The following is a 20,457-nucleotide window of genomic DNA, read 5'->3' on the forward strand; positions in this document are numbered from 1 at the left end:
AGGATCTTACTACAAATAAGCAAATAGGTGCAAATGGATTGTGATGGGATAACAAAAAATCTGGTGAGCATGCAACCGAATATTCCAAATCACATTGTAAATCATGCACATTTTTGTTCCATTGTCAGATTAATGCAATGAGGAATCCACTTAACTGGCGCACTGATAAGCACCTTTCTTGCTTAATTGGAATAGTTGCCAAGAAACAGATTCAATTTAATACTTTTCAGGTGCCTCCAAACAATAGATAATAGCACTTGACAGTGTCTGAAGCCTGTTTACAGATGTGAATTGGCATTTGATAGAAAAGATTTCCCACAGCACATTCTGTCGCTCATTGCAAGCTGCTCTCTGGCTCTGCTATAGTCACTAGTCAATTCTGTCAATGTCAACCTTTCAAGCAGAGTATCATACACTTACTCTGAAATAAACATATAAAGCAGAAAAGTCAGCACCACTTCTGGTATTCCTGAGAATGTCCACCTACTTAGAATTATTCTAATTCTACTAGTGTATGGTAGCTCAGAATTGGAATATATACATAACAATGAGCAGCATGAACGCGATTTACAGGTTGGATTACTGACACAAACAGTCACTGACAGCCAAACTTCTGGATAGTTTCTTGCATGACAATTTTGGAATGTCAGAGCAACATAGCAGAGTATAAAACATACATACTCTTGTGAAGCCAGCAGAGATAAGAGGCAATATTGATGACTCTTCACGATCAGCATGCCTTTTAAAGAAGGATGATAAAGTCAGAGATTACTTCTGTAATCAACTGAGACAAAATTTCACAAGCCATGACATACCTGCACCCCAGGTGTCACACTAAAGGCTAATATGGCTAGATTCTTATAGGATCTATGAATAAAACATCTTTTTGTGGTTTTTAGAAGCTTTCATCTTTGGCACAGATGAGCCAAAATGTCGTTTTCCTTTTTGCATGTAATGAGCTGCTTACCACAAAAAACTAATGCTTCAAGAAAACAAATTAATTAGCTATATTGTTGAACTATTCCTTCTTTTTGGTATTGGATTTTTTGTGTTTATGGTGTCCCTAGACAAATATTAACTTCAAAGTCTACATGGCCAAAGTTCTAAGAAATGACTTGTTATTCGAGTGTACCAAATCTTAGGTGGGCAACTCAAGATGCCTGAGGATGGATTTTTTTTTGTTGCCTACCCAGTGTCTTCTAGCAGGTCACTTGGGGATGATATACTCCTAAACTGAGATATCTTTTTGTACATTTGTATATTTTGTAAAACCGGGCTATACTAACTGTTAAAAGACACTCCAACAATGTATGGCTGGAATCTGGAAGAAAGGCCATTATGTTAAGTTTCTCTAAATGAGCAGATGGAAGCTGGTCAAGTTTAACATGTGGCACAATAACTTTTATTTATGTGTGAAATTTTGAATCTTATGGCACCTCATTTCTGTTTTCTGAGCACTTGTTTCTTATGGATGAAGAGAATGATGCCTACTGAACTACAAGGTTTGCCTGAGATTAAGCAAAGAGAGAAGGGCAGCTGTCAGAAAAATCTTCCCATTCCTCATGCCAACCATCTCATAATGCCACCTCCCAGAAGCACAAAGGAAGAGGACAGGCACTCTGCAGGGAAAAAACAAAACCAAAAACAAAACCCAAAAAACCACCACCACCCCAAAAACAATGAAATGAACTGCAAGAAAATGAAGAAGACCCTCCATATGCTATTGGCTAAATGTCAGGCTTTTTCACAAATATGCTTCTTGCAGCAAGAAAGGAAATGTGTGAAAGTTCTTCATCTGTGAAATCCCAAATGGCGACTCAAGAATGCTTGTGTTTAGCACATGGGAACTTGACAAAGTCAACTCAGTCCCAGTAGAAGGCAAACTCACTTCTGAAGTTTCCAGTAACCAGGGATACTGGACACAGCCGAAAAGTTTTTAAGAACTCAAGCTTCTGAGATATTGTCACCGCAGGGGGCTATTACCTTGCCCCAACACACAAAGTGGACATTTTGAAAAGACAAAAATGAATTGCAGGGAAAACCCCGTTTTGAGCAACTTCCAATGAGTCAGCAAGCCCAGCTTCCAAGCTCTCCTCACTTTTGAGAGGAACTGCTGGCCCCCAGAACCACAGGTGTCTTTATCTCTGATGTATATGAAGAAGCTCTTGAGTTACTGTTTGCTCTTTCACTCCTTCTTTTCCTCTTTTCTTTTGTATTAGTTTGATGAGAGACAATTCTGAGTGTAGAAGCAAGGGTTACCATAGTCATAAGATTTCATGGCATAAAAACATTAAAGATGATATTCACAATGGAATCCCTTGAAATGTTTAATTAGGGTCTTTCGTTCACTAGAGATGGTGGTGGGAAACAGGGTTTTTAATGGGAAATTTCAACACCTCATAATTGGTTTTCAGAATAAATGTTTTCTCAGAAATGGACATTCCCAAAATTGTACTTTGAGGAAATTATGTTCCATTTATTTAATTTCAGTTTAAATATATTGCATTTTCATTACTTTTACATTATTTTATGATATATAAGTACTGTTTTCAGAGGGAGAAGGAGGAAAAAAGCATATGCATTGCTTTACTGAGATGCCAAAATATCGTCTATTTTATTTTTTAAACTTCTATGGTCAGAGGCTACTTTAACTGATCAAATTGTTCTAAATCTTTTTTTGTAACTCAAAGATCTCCTGTTTGTGCTGAGATTAATCAGACTGAAAGACAGGTCAATAAAGGTTCAAAGCATTATTTTTATTAATACCAAAATACAGATCTATGAGGCAGTTCCACAGTACTGTACATGATGTTGCAGAGGTTATTTTAAACACTCCTAAAGCCTCCAGCGATCAGGATAGAGGAAAAAACAAAACAAAACGCAAAGTGAGACCTCTTTAGTACAAACTAGAAACCAAAAATCCCATATCAATCCTGTGGTTAAGGATGGTGAAAACTCTATATGGTATAACACATTATCACTAGCACAGTAAGAAGTTCTAATTCAAGTTTTTTAATGTAATATTTACTTTTCCAATGCTAAGATTTACGTTTTGTTGATCACATGAAAGTAAAGATAATGAGTATTTACCTTCGTACTACACCAATAATGACTGTATTTTCTGAGGGTTTTGTTGTTCTGATAGACCTTTAAATAAAAAGCAAGATCATTTAACATTTTTTTAAGTTCATATTTCAAAAAAAATGACTTTACAGAATCTTCACATAGTACTTCTCTTAAAAGGTCCCTTTTAAAGGGTTTAACAACGAAACAAAATTAAAATCCTGAGCCTCCTGGACCACTAAGAAAGGAGAATAAATTTAGCAGTGTCTGAAACTCCACGAAAAAAGACACAGAATGTAGATTAACCTAAACCTCAAATACTCTTAGTGGGGGAACAGCAAAAATTCTCCCTCCTGAAACAGCATGTAATGGACTTGTTTGAAGGACTTGGCCTCAGTCATCTAAGGAGCATTTTACTTTATTCTGGGACAGAATGACAAAAATGTAACAAGGGGAACAGCGCTGGTATATGGTCTTTGCCTGACAAAGATCTTATCTAGTTACTTTAGTTTAGCAAGGACAAGAGCCTTTGTCCCAGTGCCCTGAACCCACCACACTCACCCAGGGTACATAATCTGACCCTGCCATCCCCACCCCACAGACTGTTATTTAGTCTAGACACATTCCCAAGGGGTATTTCACTGGAAAGTCACTGAAGCAAGGCACCTCTGCCTGTCAAGTCTCTGTGGAGAGACGCAGAAAGGCAAATCCTTTTCCTCTTTTTTTCATACTTTACAGCAGTTTGTGAAAGTATTTTTGGAATCAGTTTGCAACTTTGCTCTTCATAACAGATTTTCAAATGCTGTAGGTATGGAAACGTGCACACAAAACATTGCCTGTTGCATCTGGACTTACTCAACAGCAAGTGACATTTCAAAGCGTTCAGAACACTAAGGAAGTGAATGTATTCATTAAATTGCTTGGTGGCACATGCAATCTTTGCAGTTAATTTGATGTGCAAACAAGGAACTAGGTATTTGAAAGAAACCCAAAACAGTTCACTATGGCAAGAAATTTTCACGCTGTGGCTCCAAGCCAGATTGAGCTTCAGATATCCTAGCACACAACTAAAAATGCTGCAGCTGTCAGATGTAAAGCACTGAGGTAACATTATTTGATGCCACCAGTGGACATCTGTCCAAAAAAAATAAAATCAAAGTTCAATAGATTTTATAAAAGGGTCATATAAAAGCAAAAAAACTTTGCTGATGTGTTAACTACATAGTTAAGTATTAATTACACTGAAAATGTACTTACCTGCATAATGCTTCTGCATCGAAGTATCTGGAATGTCTATGGTCAATAATGATTATGTCATGGTGCTTTTCAAGAAAACATTCTAGGGCAGACTCAGGTGTCCTGGCAATATTACATCGAAATCCAGCTTTTTCACATGCCCAACAGAATCCGTTACTCTGGTTATCTTCTTTGGCAAACACTAAAAGTACCTGGGTTAAAGACAAGGCAGTGAATCATTACAAACAAGTCTTACATATACAGTAGATTCTGTGGATTTTGCCTGATCTTAAAATGTTTTCTAAAGCCACTTTCAAGGCTTAATCCACTGTTTTTAACAGAATTGCTTTCTACAGACTATTGCTTATTATAATTGTCTGTACACAGAAGTGTTCCAAGAGGATAAAACAGCCTGCCACAGCCATTTATATCCACATGGGATGAACAAGTTTGGGAAGTGGCGCTCTCGTCATTAGCTACAAAGAGAGCCTAGGCAATCAAGTTGAGACTAGATGCCTATGTTTCAGACAGTGTATATGAAATAACAGCAAGTCTACTTTTCTTCACTGAAATTTTCTCACATACCATCATTTTCTTGGGTTTTATTTTCCTTGTCAGGATTACATTCCAAAAAAAAAAAAAAAAAAAAAAAAAAGCGCCATGGTTCACCTTGCGTGAACTGATATTTAATGGTGCTTCAATGGCACGATGACAAATGTGCTTTCCTTTTCATTTCATTCTAGTTCCCCAAAGTACTGGATGCAGCCCGCTCTGTGGGGCTCCTGGAAACTACAGACGGACTGCTCAAGATGAACTCATGCAAGACTGAAATCATGAGCAGTACTTCTGTATATGGAGTACATCCCCGTGTGACTCCTATGCAAAGCTTGCCATGGCATTTATATTACAGGAGATTACTGTGATTGAAATCCAGAACTGCAAGTCATAGCTATGAGCCAGTATTTGCTCTGTCCTCATTTGCTGTGTAATTGCCAATAACATTAATCTCTCTGAGCCTTTTAAAAATCAATACAATGCCTACATATTCAAAGTATAAGGCCCAATTCCTTCTGAAATGTATTTCAAATTCTAGGATTCAATACAGTACAGAAGATAAACATAAAGTCTGCTAAGGAAGACTCTTACTGATGTGATTGTGCTTTGCATCTGCGCAGTATTTTGTAAAAGAAAACTTCTTTTGCCTGAAAGAATACACAGAATGACAGACTATAGATCTATGTTAGTGTTGATTTTGTGGATGACTCAGTATATGCAGGCTTTTGGTAAAGATGGATAACTAAACTAGCATTTGGTCTATTGTCCCAAGACGCCAATCTTTCAGTAATTCAATCAAATCACACTCAGATATATGCTTCGGTCAAACAATAATGTGGCCCATGTGTAACTCACACCACATCCCACTGCTGTTTATCTTCTCCATGATTTTAGGAATTCCAGTGCTGGTTACACTTTGGACTAGGCTGGTGGAATGTCTACCAGTAAATCTTAACATTTCCGTGTACTGCATATTTTTGTAAGAATGAAGGACTTTGTTCTCATTTAGTTCAGATTCCTTTTATAGCAACCTGCAAAACTGTTTGCAAAAACATGTCATAGTCTGGGCTATATTTAGTCAAGTCAATTTATAACACTCTTAAAGACTGGGAGAATGGTCTTCACCAATAGCACAGAAAGTCAGCAGATCCAAGTTGCATGATTGACTCTGGCACAAACGTGATATTGTCTAACTTCTTCCCTCATACTTGCCAGCTATATTATCAGGATAAATTGGAAGAATTTTAGAGTGGCCTATGATGACAAAAGCAATACAATCATTAGTAATAATAAAGGAGGCAGAAATATTTGAGGAATGTTTCTGATTTATCCTTGAGGTGAGGAATAGCTGCATAAGGCTGTCCTAAGATCTGATGTTGGATGGTATGACTGTCTGCTCTGACAATAGCGCAGGGCTATGTTGAACTGCAGTTCTTGAACACAGACTTTTTCAAATTATCAGTTCCAGATTACTTTCACTCAGGAGTTTTGTAATTACTGACTGAGGAACATCTTGGATATTAATGGTTCGGTATGCCTTGGTATACAGAATTTTCAGACAAAGTCCAAAGGAATCATATATCTGCAAATCTCATATCCATCCCAGACAAAATAAGGGAACAACTGACATACAACCTTTATTAATAAAGAGATAAACAAGGATGAATTAATGCCAGTCAACAATGAAAAACAAAAAAAACATATTTTGCCAAGCTTACTTCGTATCTTTTGTGACGATATTGCAAGATTGGTTGATGCTAGTAATAATGGTGGTGTAATAGACCTTGACAGGACATTTGGCTTAGTATCATTTTGGTAAGATTTTGATTAAGAATTGACTACCAGTAAAATACAGAACAAGACACACACTAAACTGATTACAAGCTAACTGATAGCAGAAAGAATTACAGATTGCTCTATTTTTATGAGCTGAGAGATGGTTGGAGAAAAGAGTCAGGCAGGAGTTTTAGGATATCACACAGACTGTTGTGATAAAAAACTGGTAGGTGCACGTTGTCACTTGACAAAAACGCTCTGTGAAGTTCTCCATACCCAAAAAATTCCAGTTCAATTTTAAGCTAACATATGTGATGTTTTAGAAATTAAGACTTCAGTTTGAACTGTTGTATTACCTGAAGTTGATTCTGATGAAGTCTCATAGGGCCAAACTGCACATCTGTTACTGGTGCCTAGAGGAAATAAGAAGGATCTTATTAATACAAATACATCTATGGAAGAAGAAAAATCAGCTGTTAGAGAAGATGTTTCTTATTTACCACTGCCTCATAAATATATTGTTATCATTATGAGGCTGCTTCTTCATGAGGGTCTTATTCTGCTTTTGTAAATTTATACGCTAAGCTGCATTAACACAGGTAGAAATCAACAAGCTATCCAAGTAATTTTTTTATTGTTATTTTAAATATAAAGTAATGGATTAGTCATGAAAGTCTGGTAGATAAAATATTACTTCTGTACCCTCTGTACCACTCCAGTTGTTCTGAAAAACATGGAAGTGTTTCTAAATTGCTTTTTTTAAAAGTCCAAAAAGCATTAAATCTCAGAAAGGCAAAACCCCCACAACTCTGCTTTTAGAATTTCACACGTAACAGGCGCCCAAGAATGCTACAAAAACACATTAATTTAATTTCTCCATGAGCTTTTTGCTGCATTCCCTCCTTCCCGCCCAGCCCCTCCAGGGAAGGTTTCAGAACTCAGGTATTTGAACTTGATGATGCATGTATTCAGCATTCAACTTTGCTTTGAAAAACACTGCAAAAATGTTGTCATATGCCATGCTTTCTGCACACCAGTGATTCCCACGTTAGATTCTGTTCAAGTAACACAGGCAAACAGTTTAGCTTAGGATGCATGAACTGAGCTGGGAACCTTCCTTCTCATGTGTCACTTCAAGGAATGGAGGTCAATGACCAGAAGTTCTGTTTATCGCAACTTTTTGATACGATTAATCATTAAGCAAGCTTGAACATGAATGACTCTTCAGTTGGTATGGGACGGACTTTCTAAAGTAGTTAAACACATAAATACAGAGGGAGACTCTAACAGGATTACACAGGTTAGGTTCTTTGGGAATTCCCACCAGGCAAGTATCTGCACTTTCATGTGCCTAAATATTTTTCACCTCTTGTCTCAGAAATGAAAACTAAAAAGCAGTAATAACAATGCTCCTGATTCAAAATGGGAAACAGAGTCCAACCAGTGGTCCTTGGAGTTACATAGAGTCTTCAAAGGTAACTGGAGTAACAAAGCAGAAGAAAATTATTTTTGGCAATGCAGTACACAGAAGACATCTCTGGATTCATACGTACAAAGAAAAGATCTGTGGAGCACAAGGGTGGCATTTTTATGTTGTTGTTTTCCAAAGTAAAACCACACCTGAAGATCAGATTTATTGCTTTGCAGCCTTGAATTTTTCCAATAAGTAATTTTAAAGAATCATCAGCACATCCCACAGAAAAATCTTTTAAAATTACACATTCCATTCTTTCTACGACCTTACTGCTCCACTGCTCAGCCCTCAGAGTTCCTCATGTGTGATTTTATTTATTTATCAACCATCGCCATTTGAAAACCATCACCACAGCATTAAATAAGCAAGAAACACAAGTCAAGGAAAAATGGTAACATAGTGCCTGCAAAACCAAGCCAGGAACCAGTGTTCACTTGTGTTATTTAAGAGGGCCTCTAAAAGCTGATGTAAAAATGACATGGAGGGGTTTCAGATTTACTCTCAGTCATTCTGGTCAGATAGGGCTAGTTTAAATACTCTCCAGTCAATTTTTTCTAATTTTGAGACCAAAAATCTCTTCAGTTGGAAAAATAAAGCTGCTTTATTCTCCCTTGTGGCCCATCATCCAATTATTCAAAATCTGCACTAGAAAATAGCAAATGCTTTTGCTGATAATGCACATAGTGGGAGGGAATCCAGTTCTTTGCACCAGTGTTACTGGATTTTCAGCACTGACAGCAGTAACTACTTGTCCTGAATCACTAAGATCAGCAGAAATGCCTGAAGGACACAGAGGGAGCATATCTATTGAGTAAGAGATGCCTTTTTAAAGTCACTTCTCTGACGATAACTACACTTCAAATTAAATTTTGAAACATTTATTTTGTACACTCCAGCAGCTCCAGCATAAAGCAGCAAGTGTTTTCATTCTCACCAAGAGATGGGCCTGAGCTGTGAGGCTCAGAAGCAGAGCTGAACTTCACTGGCGTTTGGGGGTATGCAAAAGCCCATCTACCAAGCCAGCATACCCTTGGACTATCACTCCAGTCCAAGCGGAATTTTAACAAATGAGATAAACTCAGTACTGCCAGCTATTGCTTTCCAGATGCTTCTTTCTCTTAAAAAGGTTGTGAATAAATAGTACAAAATATTTAAAGGACTGAGCCTGAAAACACTTTTCTGCCAGACAGGTGTGGCCATTTCTACATTGAAAATACCTGTCTATGCACCATTTAAGCTTAAGTTACAAGCACTGCCCAAATAAGATAAACTGTCTTGTTACACTTGCTGTCCTGAGTAGAAGAAAAAACCTGGTCTGCATCTCAGCTAGAAAATTTTAGTGAAGTCCAGTTAATTCTTAATCTTGTTGAACTATTTTCAAATAACTTGATTAATCATTTCATCCTTTTGTGTGCTGCTGGTAGCACTGAGAAGTTACATGCTGATTAAGGACTGTGTCAAAAATCAAGGCTTCAGCAAGGATTAGCAGAAAAGTCTCAACTATCGGTGAACTAAGAGCCTTAAAAATACCTCTAATATTGCAAGCTTGTAACAAAACCAAACCCAGCCAAACCTCACATGTATAACAACTGCACAAACACATCTTATTCACTCACACCTTTTGCTACTCCTTCCTTGGAGTTTCTTTCCTACTTGGAAAAAAAACACCCAAGTACATTTTCAGATTGACAGACATGACTTACGCACGTGACAGACTTCCAGGCAGGCACAAACCTCTGAGAAAGGGTATGAGAAGACAGAGGTAGAACTAGTTGCAGGTTCCTGGAATTGATCGTGATAGAGCTGGGTCCCTTGCCAAAGAGCCACTGATGCAAACTTCGTAAGTACAGCATATGTGACCAGGGCAAGACCTGAGTCCAGGACACTTTGAGCACCCTGACTATGAAGGCAAGTCTTTTGAAAATCCTTCCTTGGCCAAACAACTTTAGAGGCCAGCCTATAACTTGGAGCCAGGGACCAAATCCAACATATGGTAGAAAGGGGTCCTGCTGCAGATTTCTGACAGCATAGCCTGCTCTCATTGCAGCCCCATACTTAAACCATCCCAAGGGTTCAGGCTGGCACCAGGGCTCATGGTCTGAAAGACATCTAAATGCTAGAATTGTTTGCAACAGTAACTGATTTTCAGGATTTTGAAAATGCAAAGCTTTTTGGCTCATCTGTGCTAGTGCAACTTCCACAATAGCTGCAGCTCAGCTGCTCTAGGTCTGGGGAGTGAGAGATGCCTGTAATAGCAGGCTGCAGGTCAGCAACTACTAGTTAGCGTTAATTGCAGACAGCAGCTCAGTTACTGCAGTAGCAAGTGTTTACACCCTCTGCTTAGAGACGCAGCAGATAACCGACTCCAGGCTACTTTAAATGCTTACACACAGCAATTGCGGCCATTTCACATTCTCTGACCCGCTGAACTACTGCTGGTACTACTTATTTTCCCAAAAATTTGCCTTTCTTATTGAATACTGTATTTTCTGTTCTGTTGAACCAGGCCTGGGCCTGGCACAAAGTGAGATCCATCCCAAGGCAATGGCACTAGCCACACATATGGTAGCTGTCAGTGGGGAAGTCTTCCACTGACTGCTGTGTACAGCTTAACACTCACTAGAAATGATGTGCATGTTACAAGTTGCAAATATTGAAATTTCTGATAGAAATACTTCATGTTTCCAATGTCCAGAGAAAAGTGAATGTTTGGTAAACAAAACCAACAGAAATAAGCTTTAAAAAGACAGACCCAAACAACTGTGACTGATCTGATTAAAGTACAACAAACTCAATGTTGACCTGATATAACCTGGCAAAGTACTTCTTGCTATGAGTCATTCTTCACATTTTACCAGAACAGAATCTACAGGAATGATCTGTTCATGGTTCCTGGGTTCTTTGTTTTTAACTTCCTACATCTAGAAAAACTTTAAATGAACTTGCTCAATGAATAAATGTAGAAAGGAATAAAGGATGGAAATAAAGCCAGCTTGATCCACATGCTCCCTATGGTGATAAACTGCCTGGCTGGCATGTGGGATACATCAAAGCAGCCCATAAGTCTCCTGTTCGCTAGAGGTCTCATATCTTGGCTTTCTGCAAAATGCCTCTCTTACCATTACCAATTACAGAGGAGAAGAAACTCCTAAAAGGGCAGAGTCAGCCCCAAAAAAATCCTTTGGCTATTAACTCCCATGCAATACTCCTGCTATGGAGGGGCAAACACATTCCTTCTGAAGGCTGATTTTCTTAAGTCACTTCTTTTATGACGCTTTTGTGGGATGTTTTAAAGCAGAGCCCAGCGCAGCCCAAGGTAACCCTCATCCGAGCCGTGACCACAGGCTGCTGCAGCACCACCCACTCACGAGAAGGGCTGGCCGGGGAGCTGCTGGCATCGTGGGGAGCAGGAGCGCTTGCCTGAAATCCTCCTCCACAATCCACAACTTCTCCATCACTTCCCTTCTGCCACAGATGAGGCTGTGTGGATGACAGGAATGACTCTGTGTCTGGGGATGTAATCGCCACGCACAGCCCCGGCTTCCTGCTACTATCCCTCCCTAAAGGGCAGCTGGTAGCATTTCTGCTCCTGCTGCTCTTCTCGCCTTTTCCAGGTTAGTGTTTGTGCGAGGAGATGTGGCAGCTTATTCTTCCTGCAACTGACTTGAACAAAGAAATGACACAAACTTTTGCGAAATGGATTGCAGATGGAAACTGCTACTGTATGGCTAATGTCCACATTTAGAAAGAAGACAATGAGAAGACAATTTCTGTTAGCAGTTTAACACTAAATAACTGCCTCTTCAAATAAAGACTTCAGCCTCAAGGCTCTGACACTATAATATATGACACAGATAACTACAATGTTTGACATAAGACTTTATTGCTGCTCCTAATGGACTACAGCCAGCAAAATTCATTTTACTCAGATCAGTATTTTAAGACACCAAAAAAAGTGTTTTATCTAATTTTAATATATATATTTCAGTGTTCTACATATACTAGGTACATGATATAAATCAGCACGAGTTGATTCATCACAGCAAGATTTGACAGTCTTGATCATCAAAATATGCTAGCAGCTATAGGACTGTTGACATAAACTGAATTCTGATAATTCTAAGGGATGAATTTTACAAAGGAAAAAATATCCTTTTTCTTAACCTGCTGTTTTAAGCATAGGTTTATCATCCCAGAAAATGAAAGCTCAAATGAACTCATAGATTTTTACCATACCTTAAACTTTAACTGATTCAGGATCTATTAACAGCAGAAACTTGAATTCTACATGATAATACCCTTTCACAGAAACCTTAGCCAAATCCTCTTGGATGCTGAGCGCTAGGAAATAACCCACTTGGTATAAACTGGCATGACAAAGTCCAGGACCTAGTCCACCCAGGGCATACCAGCATGGTACCTCTATCTGAACAGAGAAGGGCTTTGTGACTCAGTGTGGCTAACGTTTCTGGGCAAGAAAGCCTCCATGTTCAGGATCATCTATAGGTTTTCGCTATTCACATTTTTATTTGTTTATAACAATCTTTATCACTTTCCAAAATATATGAATACTAATCCAATCCATGGTCATTTACCTATTTCTTTCTCAGTGGAAATCTACCTAAGTAGAGAATTTAAGACTTAGCTTCCTATTTTCCACGCACTTTCTGCTAGACACTTAACATCACTGTTCGTATCTTCCTTGTAGACCTTGACAGCGCTGGTTTTTTACACATTTAACACTGGTACAATTTACATACAATGCGGGTGGGGAGATCCTCCTAACATGCACAACTGTTCAGAGTATAAAATTAATTTTACAGTCCATGGGCTGAATTTCAACCTGGCTGGTAACAGTGAAAATTCAGAGTAATTCCACCAAATACAAAGACAACATGCTGGATTTACTTCAGTGTAAATGAAGTGGGAGTCTGGCCCCACACAGCTACTTCTTTTGTTGTCTGGAGGCCACAACAGTTTGAAGAAAGAGTAAGAGGGAACAAAGCGTCCAAGGTTTCTGCCTTTGCTCAACAGATTCAAGGACAAAGGTAAGCCTGGCTCTCAAAGACCCTATGCTGTATGTATTCAGTTTATTCTTTGCCGAAATACAAAGAGTTCTGAAAGGCAATTAAAATTTACCAAAATTGCTGTTCAACCTAGATGAAACCTGTTAATTCCAGCCCTTGATGTTTTTTCCTATTTCTGTTTCATAAAAGATGTAGACAAATGTCACAGACTCAGTAATTTACATAACGTAGCATTCTGACTCAGTGCAATTTGCTTTGATAAAAACTAGCACTTACATTAATCTAAATCGGGTTCCCACTGATGCATTTCTGTCAACAAAACAATACCGATTTAGATCTATATTACAAGGTCTGAAGATCACCCGAGGTTCTGTTCCAGTACCTTTTTCCTTTTATCTGTTTTCTGTTTTAAATTAATTCCTAGAAGAATTATCTGCAATGCTGCCATGTAACGATAAAACAGACAGTGTAAGCAATGGGGTAACATACCCTCTGTTTTCTTAATCCATTTCTTAAGTTTTAGTACCAGTTCTGAACCAGTTTTACATAAATGAGCTCTTGAAAGGCAAACTCTGGCCTCTGATTCACATCATTAACAACACGGAATTTGGACAGCTTGCAGTTTTGTGAGAAGAAAAGCTTTATCAAGCGTAATGAGTTGCCAGAGCTCTCAAGTCAGGCTGCTGGCCCCATCAGCCATGAGATGAGACCCGCTCTCTTATTCCTGAGTTCCTGACACCGCTTTTATCGCCCCTATAATCCAGCCCCTCTTCCAGTGCTCAGTCTGGAGACAAGTTTCGGGTTAACCCTGGTCCTGAGGAAGCTACCCAGAAGACATCTACACCCAGTTGGGACTGGGACTGTTTCTCTGGTGTGCCGGGACACAGCGCTGAACACTGTGGCTATCCTAGTTTCGCCAGCCCTCTCCCAGGCCTGAGGAGGACCCTGCTGATTTTTGGCTATGTGTTCGGCTTACCACACATGCCAACCGTTATTATATATGTTTGTTTGTTTGTATCCTGGGCCCAATTCCCCACTGCATTTCTTCAGTGTTACTCCACTGCAATAAGTAAAGCTAAATTAAAACAAAACTGGAGTAATACTGTTGTGAAATCGGGCTTGCTGCCTTCTAGCACGCTTTAGACACGACTGAGAACTCCCATTTTTCACCATTTATAAATTCTCCCCTAATTTGTTATAGGAAACTTCAGTTACCAAGCTGCAAGCATGGCACTAGCAAAAGCGAATCATTCCATTTTGTTGGGAATAATTTAACAGTGCTGTCCCAAAGTGATTTTTATTATTACTTGTAAGGCCTAGGTGGCCTCTGGCCCAGACAAGTGGCCCACTGTAGTAGCATTGTACAATGACCCAACAAAAAGGCGGTCAGCAGTCTCTGACATTGTTAAAGGTCAGAACTTTTACACAGAACATGCTAACAATTAGAGGGAATTTTTTAGTTCTCGATAGGGTATTTAAGTGACAAAATAAATGTCATTACCACTTAGCCTGCCTACAGCACTATTAGACAGATCTCAAAACTCGTAGAGGGAGGAAAGTTGCTGTTTCTATTTTTATATTCAGAGGAACCAAGGCACCAGGGGAGAGAGCCAGTTTCAGCACATCTCATACTGAGCCCGAGCAACCCTCAGCATGGCAATCAGGCCCCCCTGCTCCCTGGCCAACCGACAGCAGCAGGCACTGGTAACATTGGGACCACTTGATAATAGCTGATATCTGGAAAACTCACTGATTTCTGAAATTCAAAACGATAGTTTCTCATAATTTAAACACAATTCACATTGCAACTCAGTAACAGCAGCTATTGTAGCTTTCTAAAGTAAGCAGATACAACTCTAGCAATGCATGTCTCTCACTACATACTTCCACAAGAGTCCTTATTCTCAGTGAACTGCACACCAAAAATGGACAGAATAAACCACAGACAAGTCAGAAGAAAGCCATCTACTCATTAATCCACACTGAATTTTTCTTTTCAAAGAGAACAAAGTTGAATGGAAACCAGTCCTCATATCAAAAGCTATTCAAATCTAGCAAGTTGTATTTGCTGCAGCATCTACCTGATTCAGAGATCCCTTATAGACCTCTATGCTATGCACAAGTACACAGGGCTTGAAATTTCATTTATTTCTCTGTCTAGAAGAGAAAAAAAAAAAAAAAAAAAAAGGCGACTCATGCTCTGCAACAACCCTGGAGATTTCAATACCCTTAACACTGGCCTTTGCCCTACGGTCATCATTTTGCCAAATGCTTTTATGACCAACCAGCACTGAATTTAAAACGTTCTAGGCTTTCACCATCTTAAGATTTGAGATGGCTCGCCAGGGTCTTCATTAAGGTTCCCATTTTCTGACTGGAAGTTTTTTAAGAACTTCTCCATTAAGGCCACATGCACACTGATCTTTGTCTGGAGTCTGTGAGCTCTCCCCACGTTGGATCCCTGGGCTGCTCACTAAACTACAGCCAAGTATTTCTGTGTGGTGAGGGCATGCTGTAGAGCATTTGTAGTTATATCCTGCACTAGGAGAAAAACAGTGGCTTAAGCGATCTGGCTTGTACTTTAGAAGAATTTTTTAAACCCTGTAATAATGGTTTTCTATACATAGGTTGCAGAAATGGATGCCTTTATCAATGCAAGAAAAATAAAAAAAATACTATGAACATTTTCTGCTGTTCAAAGTCAAATGTAGTTTTTAAGCATTTATCTTTTTGGAGAGTCCAGCTTAACAGGAATAGAACGCACTACATGCGGAAACTGAATTACTTAAGATGAAAAAAGAAGTCATCTTCAAGGCACTACTACCTAATTCCATGTTTTATTTGTTTTTGACAGATTTCAAGGGTCAGATAAAATACCCTGCACTTCAGAGCAAATGTCCTCTGAGGTCAGGCATCCTTGATATTCTGGGGTTACTTGTAAATAATGGCTGTAATTGCCTTTGTGAGACATTACCTCGTAGGCAGCTGAACAGCACATATGTGTGGATACTACACCTCTCTCAGCAGCTATTCCCTTGTACTCCAACAACTCATGAGACCGCTCTGTCTTCCGCTTTGCAATCAGGACCAGCCACACTATCTCACAAAATGCTTTAAAACGGTGCATCTAGCAACTCCCACAAGGCTGAGACACCTATTTCCTCTCCCCTTTTACCCTCACCTGACACAAGTCTGGTTACTCCACTGGCTAGGAGAGCTATAACCGAGCTCTGGGGACCAGCTAACTCCTCATATGCTGGCGTCAGTATAAAAGTTTCAGTGTGCTATCCTCTCTCATCTGTTGGCAGAAATAAACTCTACCCAGATGTAAAGGCTAGCCAAGACGACAGAGAAGAAATTGGGTTTTAAGTCTTGCAGGTCATCAGCCAAGACACATTCAAAACCAGAGCATTAGGTATGTTGGGGTTTGCATCACTCAAATAAATCCAGCCTCAGCTTTATCAACATCTTTGCCTAACTGAAAAGGAACTTCTCATTTGCCTGCTGCTGCCTCAGGTGTATTTTGCAGGCAGGCTGTAGCTGACTTACCATCCCCCCACTTAAGCAGACACTCTAGTACAAATACTACATTCTTCTGGCCCAGAGGGAAATTCTTGCTGCCTGCACTTTAACAGTTGAGCTGCATGGCACTCTGGGAGACTTAAATATGGCACAGTAGTTCTATTGTTTAATATTATTAAAACTGCTTGCTCTCTTGCGATTCTGCAAGATCCTGGAGCGTAGCGATAAGTGCTCATCTGTTCTGTATCTATCAGCTAGTCCTCTTCTTTCTAGTGGATACCACTTGCTAGTTTTATTTTAGACATGATTAGATATGCACCAGGATACAATAGATCTCCATCATTATCAGTTGTATTTTTTTCTTTATGCACATAAATTTCAGTGTCAGTTTTCCTTGAATCATCTAGATTTGAACAGAGTCAGCTAACTAAAAGGAAGTTCCAGTCTACCAGGAAGATGTCAAATTACTTTATGTCAAACAAACTTTTCATGCCTTTATCTACCAACACGGCAATTGCCACAAACAGACCAGGCAAAGCAAGAGAGCACAGCACAGAAACAGCATAAACCAGTCAGTGGATCTGATAGGCTTCCTAGAAGATCCCTATTTTGTCCTAAGCCTCCATTTGCTGAGGGACAAACTTGCTTTTCCTGTTGTCATTAATAACACCTTGTTTGTGCTGGCACAGTTCAGGCTTTACTGACCATAGTCATTTTTTCTATCTGCTGCCATCCATTACCATAAAAGCACACATATCCCAAGCAGTGTCAATCGGCCTGCAGCAAACTGCTGTTTGATTACTGTCAGATTACAGCTTGGCAGGTAGCAAGCTGAGATTACCCCTCCTGACCAGCTGAGAACTGCACATGAGCTCCTGCGATTGCTACTTTATCTAACACATCTCCAGCCTTCGCATATGGGGCCATCCTGGATGTGCCAGCTGCTTTTAGTCCTCCGAGACTGGATGGTGACAGTATGGGGCTGCCTCCTTCTCCTTCCCCATTCTCCCAGCCATCTGCCACACACAAGACCTCCACACATCTTATTCAGGTGTCCATGAACCTGCTGGACACTGCTGGCATGTGGTTTTCTGCATGGCCCAAAAGGTGTGCTCTGCCCACCTCAAGCAGGCATGAACTCAGCTTGTGCTCTATCCAGTACCCTGCCCGAGGACTGCTCTGAACGACAGCAAAGATACAGTCTCGGAGATGTCATCTCCCGGGTAGAATAAATGCTATGTCAGTGGGACAGAGGCCAGTACAGTGAAAGAGAAATGTTCAATACTGATAATAAACATTTCAGTATTTTTGTTTATTGAATACAGGTTTACCAGGCTGAGTGCAACTGTCTACCGATATTTGAGAAAACCGAAAGAGAGGTTCTTGGCACTCAACCCTTTTCTAAACAGACAACTTTGTATCCAATAAATGAATTCTTGAGACTGCAAGCATATTCAAGATGTCTTTTTTTAAAATACAAGGAAATTCACAGTAGTGCATTCTTTTTTCACTCTAAGGCTTAGCATTAATTTTGCTTGTTCACAACAATGACCAATCCAACAGGTTAACTCCAGGTTTCACCATAAGGAGGAAAACAGACAAATGGATTAAAGAGCTGGGGATCACTTCTTTCTTTTGACCACCAGGAACTTCACTGGTTGAGGGGATGAGTGACTGGTTTCCTCTAACACAGATGCCTCTTCATTTCTGAGGACCGCCAGGGTAGTTTGAAACCTGACACGGGTTTTCTGCTTAAGTCTGGTTCAGTAGCCCACAGTGCTTCTGCCAGCCCACAGGGCTCGTTAAATACTACACGCTTGGTAGATGGGATCACTCTTTTTTTCCTTAAGTACAGTAGAACCTTTTTATAGTTATGATGATCCCCCTAAACTTTACATGTCTTTGATAAGCAGGGTTTTCATTACAATCAGAATTGCAATTAAGTACAATTTAATGCAGCAAAGCAACTTTTCACTCTAGTTCTCTTCTAATTAGAATTTCATTCTATCTGGATTTGTGGTAGGCACACTCCATTTTATTTAACTGAAAAAAATCTGTTTTAAAAAAGTCAACTACACTATTATATTTGATAAAAAGCAATCTCTGCACATTCTGCCTATGAGTAGCATTTCCTTTACAAAAGAACTGCTGGATATGCCAAAGATGACACTGCTGGTATAAAATTAATTATTATGGAGCATGACTTTCTCTCTAGAAATGCACAAGCGACCAGTATGTTACCACCTCCCAGTAAAGTTTCACAGGACTAAAGCTGTGGCAACCAAGGCCTCAGCAGAGCAGTCTCCCATGAGGCAGCTCCTTTTTAATAAACAACACATCAGCAAGGAAGCCCATACAGCCCTCTGCCACTGTGGTTAACTGGGAAACACACTCAGCTGGGTACCAAACATCCACTCAAGATGAAATCCTGCCCACAGTGAAGTTCATTGGCATTGGTACTGTCTAGATATAGTCTCTCCAGGTACAATGTTTGTATTTCTCAAATAAAGCACAAGGACCGTAATTATGCAGATAATAATCTATAGATGTTGAACAGCCTCATATCTATTCTATCTCTATTTAACCTTGAGATTTCCAGGAAAGAGAGATGTCATCTGGAGATACTTGTATCAGATACTTTTACCAGTTACATGATGGCAGCGACACTTTCACAGACAGTCTTGCTGCAGTTAGAAAATTTGAAGGAAAGTTCTGTAACATGCAGGAATAAGAACATGGGGTAAGAGAAGATGCAAAACCACTGAATAAATCTACAATGTAAACGTGTATTTACCTGTGAACTGCATAGACAGACAACTGCTGTGTAAAATCAGGAACACTTATGAGCACACAGCTAGAAGTGGTTAAAAGGTGCATCTGGTCAAGCAGATGTGGACTTCTCACAGGTCATTCGGACAGCCATTTTAAAATGGTGCTTGCCTTCCCTATCATGTAGGTGGATGTCAGGAATTTTTTTTCAGAATGTTTATCAGTCTTCTGAAGTTTCAAGTTCTCAGACCCTACAGTGGGCCCTTCCATAAGGGCTGTCTGAACACCAGCACCGTGTGCAATCTCTGAAATAAGCAGGTTCTCTGCTCCCCCCTGGCAAGGACTGCAAAATGTGAAGAGACTAGCACAGCAAAACAGCTTCTCAAATATTGGGATCACCAGGTACCTACCACCTTCTACACAATTTTATCGACACCTAAATCTATCTGGCTCATCTAAAAAGGTCTGATGTTGTAGCTGAGACTCGCACAATTGTCCTACAATAGGAATCAGTGCTGGAGTTGTGCACATGTGAGGAGCCTGGGCTATTCTGTCATGTGCCACAGAGCTCCATGCTACATCCTTTAGTCAGGCAGCACCATCCTCATTTCACTTGGATAACAGTGATGAATTAGAAGGAGGTATATGAAAGAAAGAGGCTTCACTTGGTCATTATATAATGAAATGCATTCATATAATGAAACCTACGCAACAACCCCTCTGATTAGTTGAAAGGATAACTGGCACCCATCCAAAATCAATCTCCCTTGGAATACAAATTCTGGCACCTGACAAGATGGACGCTCATTTAATCTGTTTTGCAACTATCCAAAATATGTTTCCACCCTGAACACTTTTGCTTTCTCACTCAGCTGGTTTTTCTAAGAAAGGATGCAATGGGCCTAGGCCTTCTGCTGTGAGTGCGAAAGCTTTATGGCAAAGAACAAACAAGAGAAAATAGACATTAGAGTCCTGTCTGGCGACACCATTAACAAGTTCACAGTCATCATTTCCTTCTTCCTCCCCTACACCAAG

General features: G+C 39.7%; 1 protein-coding gene across 3 annotated transcripts in view; it reads right to left on the reverse strand.

The window, feature by feature from the left end:
* PDE8A (phosphodiesterase 8A) overlaps nucleotides 1–20,457 on the reverse strand; it is a 126,572-nt gene that overhangs the window by 30,222 nt on the left and 75,893 nt on the right. The window contains exons 2-5 of one of the 3 annotated variants that reach the window (XM_086471793.1): nucleotides 6,987–7,043; nucleotides 4,321–4,511; nucleotides 3,091–3,147; nucleotides 682–739 (exon numbers count right to left, since the gene is read on the reverse strand). In XM_086471793.1, the coding sequence (XP_086327919.1) occupies nucleotides 682–739; nucleotides 3,091–3,147; nucleotides 4,321–4,511; nucleotides 6,987–7,043 (363 nt within the window). Of the gene's footprint in view, nucleotides 1–681; nucleotides 740–3,090; nucleotides 3,148–4,320; nucleotides 4,512–6,986; nucleotides 7,044–20,457 lie in introns of those variants that run through there. The other 2 variants (XM_086471795.1, XM_009956204.2) reach the window with 2 other exon arrangements.

The sequence above is a fragment of the Leptosomus discolor genome, chromosome 11 (genome assembly GCF_034619465.1).
Source record: "Leptosomus discolor isolate bLepDis1 chromosome 11, bLepDis1.hap2, whole genome shotgun sequence".
Classification (NCBI taxonomy): domain Eukaryota; kingdom Metazoa; phylum Chordata; class Aves; order Leptosomiformes; family Leptosomidae; genus Leptosomus; species Leptosomus discolor.